The sequence below is a fragment of the Calidris pugnax genome, unplaced genomic scaffold (genome assembly GCF_001431845.1).
Source record: "Calidris pugnax isolate Ruff unplaced genomic scaffold, ASM143184v1 scaffold119, whole genome shotgun sequence".
NCBI lineage: Eukaryota > Metazoa > Chordata > Aves > Charadriiformes > Scolopacidae > Calidris > Calidris pugnax.
Genome location: NW_015090854.1, coordinates 316,890 through 319,294, shown reverse-complemented (window position 1 = coordinate 319,294; position 2,405 = coordinate 316,890). Strand labels below are relative to the sequence as shown.

General features: G+C 57.3%; 1 protein-coding gene across 1 annotated transcript in view; it reads right to left on the bottom strand.

The window, feature by feature from the left end:
- Window positions 1-2,159, bottom strand: part of TCF21 (transcription factor 21) — a 3,145-nt gene extending 986 nt beyond the window's left edge. The window contains exon 1 of the mRNA XM_014943614.1: window positions 1,131-2,159. Coding sequence (XP_014799100.1) covers window positions 1,131-1,580 — 450 coding nt within the window. The 5' untranslated portion in view covers window positions 1,581-2,159. The remainder of the gene's footprint in view (window positions 1-1,130) is intronic.
- Between the last annotated feature and the right edge of the window lie 246 nt (window positions 2,160-2,405).

Genomic DNA, 2,405 nt, shown 5'->3' with positions numbered 1-2,405 from the left:
CCCCCCCCCCCCCCCGCCGCAGCCCCCCCCCCCAGCCACCTTCCCCGGCCTCCCGTGGCTCGGGGGGGGACAAATTTCGGTGTGCCTGTGTGTGTGGGGAGAGCTTATATCTGGATTGGGTGTTGGTTTTGGTTTACTTCTTTTTTTTTTTTTCCCATCTTGTTTTGCTGAGGATTTTGGTTTTAGCCAAAAAACTATCTCCCAGGCCCTTATCAGCTGACACAGCGGGTAATGTACTTTTCCCCCCGGAGTCCAGAGCTCAAAAAGCAGAGCCAGACCTCCAGTGAAACATCTCCAGATCCCCTCTTGCCATCCCTTTATCCAGCAGGGTCCGGAGGTGTGGGCAATGTAAAGGCTGTGTGTCTAAAAAGAGCCCAGACGGGTCTTGCCCACCCCTGGTTTGCATCGATTACGCATATTTTTAGAGCTGGAAGCGGGATGTTTCTGATGGCTGGGTACGGCGAGGAGACCCCGGGCTGCTTGGGGAGACTTTCTGTGGGTGGTGGGACCAGCAAGAGGGACACGGTGCAGCCCGGTGGGGTGTCCCTGGGGTGGACCTCCTCCCTGGGGAGTCCACACTGGTATTTATTTCTTTTTTATCAGTTTACATGGGTAGGAGAAACGTCCTGGACCCGAGCGGCTGAGCGCAGAGCCCCAAGAGCTCTGTCTTTTAAAAAGCTAAGGCTCGAGGATTATTATGGCAGGAAGCGTTGGGATAGAGAGAAGAGATCAAAGTAAATCCTGGGTCCTCTTGGGCTTGGGTCTTTCCTAAAACGTACCTTTTTCTACCCGAATTCCTACACCCGCCCGCTTGCAGGTAGAAAGGTGCCATCAACCTGCTGAGGTTTCTCGGGCATTTCTGGGGCAGTAAAGCCCGTCCCTGTCTATCTGTGGCCAACGTGGCCTCTGGAGGGGATTGCCAGGAGCAGCGGATGGGGCCCGGGAGGCTCAGCTTTCGGGACACGGGGCGGGAGGGCAGCTGGGAGCCTGTCCCCTCACACACAGGACCCCTTGTCACCCCAGAGTCTCTGTGAGGAGCGCGGCAGAGGTTTCTCCCCACACATGCCCCATCCCGGCTCTCCCCATGCCCACCCCCATGGAGTGCCTGGCCCCGGCGGGCCGTGACTTACCAGGTTGACTGGGTGGATGTAGCCGTTTTCGTACTTGTCGTTGGCCAGGATCTGCCTCAGGTGAGCGATGTAGCTGGAGGCCAACCTCAAGGTGTCCAGTTTGGAAAGCTTGGTGTCTGGGGGCACCCAGGGCAGGGTGGTCTTAAGCCTGGAGAAGGCTTTGCTAAGGACCCTCATCCTCGCCCTCTCCCTGGCGTTGGCAGCGTTTCTCTGGACCTGCTTTCCCTCCTGGCTCACTCCATTTAAAGGGCTCTTCTTGGGGGGAGCTTTTTTCCTCTTGCCCGAGGCCCCTCTCCCCTTCTGAGGGGAGCCATTCTCGCCATTGGATCCCTCCTCGTTGCTCTCGTTGGACGCCCCAAACTCTTTGTTAGTATCCATTTTCAGGCCATCGCACTCCAGCATCTCCACCTCCTGCAGATCTTCCACATCACTGAGGGACCCGGTGGACATGGTCTGGAAGATGCCAAAGGACCAGCGGGAAGGGGGGGGAGGAGGGGGGAAGGAAGGGCAGCTCCTCAAAATCTACTTCAAGGCGGCGGAGGAGAGAAGGGGCACCAGTATTTTCCTCCCCTTCCCTCCCCCCCCCACCCCAGCACTACGGCGCGATACCAGTCCAGAGAGGGGGTATCCAGTCCTTCCCCGCCCTCCCGCCCCCCAACCCCGCTTTTCCTGTGTTTGAGGGAGGGAGTGAGCGTGTGTGAGAGAGGGAGAGGGGAGAGAGAGAGAGAAAGCTGAGGAATTTAGTGAGGACACTAGTAATTTATCTGGGGGATAAGAGAGGCGGATCCAGCCCAGGGGAGGGGCCCTGCCCGCTGAGCACACCACATCCCCAATCACAGACCTTTGCACAGGACAGGGAATGAGGTATCCCGGCAAACCCTCGCCGAGAGCTCGGAACTGGGATTCAAATCTTTACAACTGGTGCAAAGCAACTCGTTCTCCTCTCTCTCTCTCTCTCTCCCCACTCTGTCTTTCTATCCTCCCCCTTCCTCCTCCTCCTCTTCTCCTTCCCCACTTCCCTTTCCAGCCCAGGGTTACTCTCCCCCTCCCTGCCTCCTAGATGACCCGGGCAGCTGGTGTCACGATTCTTGAAGAAAGCCAAAATGGGTTCATGAGCAGAGCGAGCAGCAGATCCACCAGCCAAGCCTTCCAGGGAGCTCTGTAATGCGTGCCGTCGAAACGCTGTCCTGTAACCTAATCTGGGGGAGATTTGTGAATGATTATATTTGCGAACGCATCCTGTCCAGCTACTAGTGGATTCCAGGAAGAGAGAGC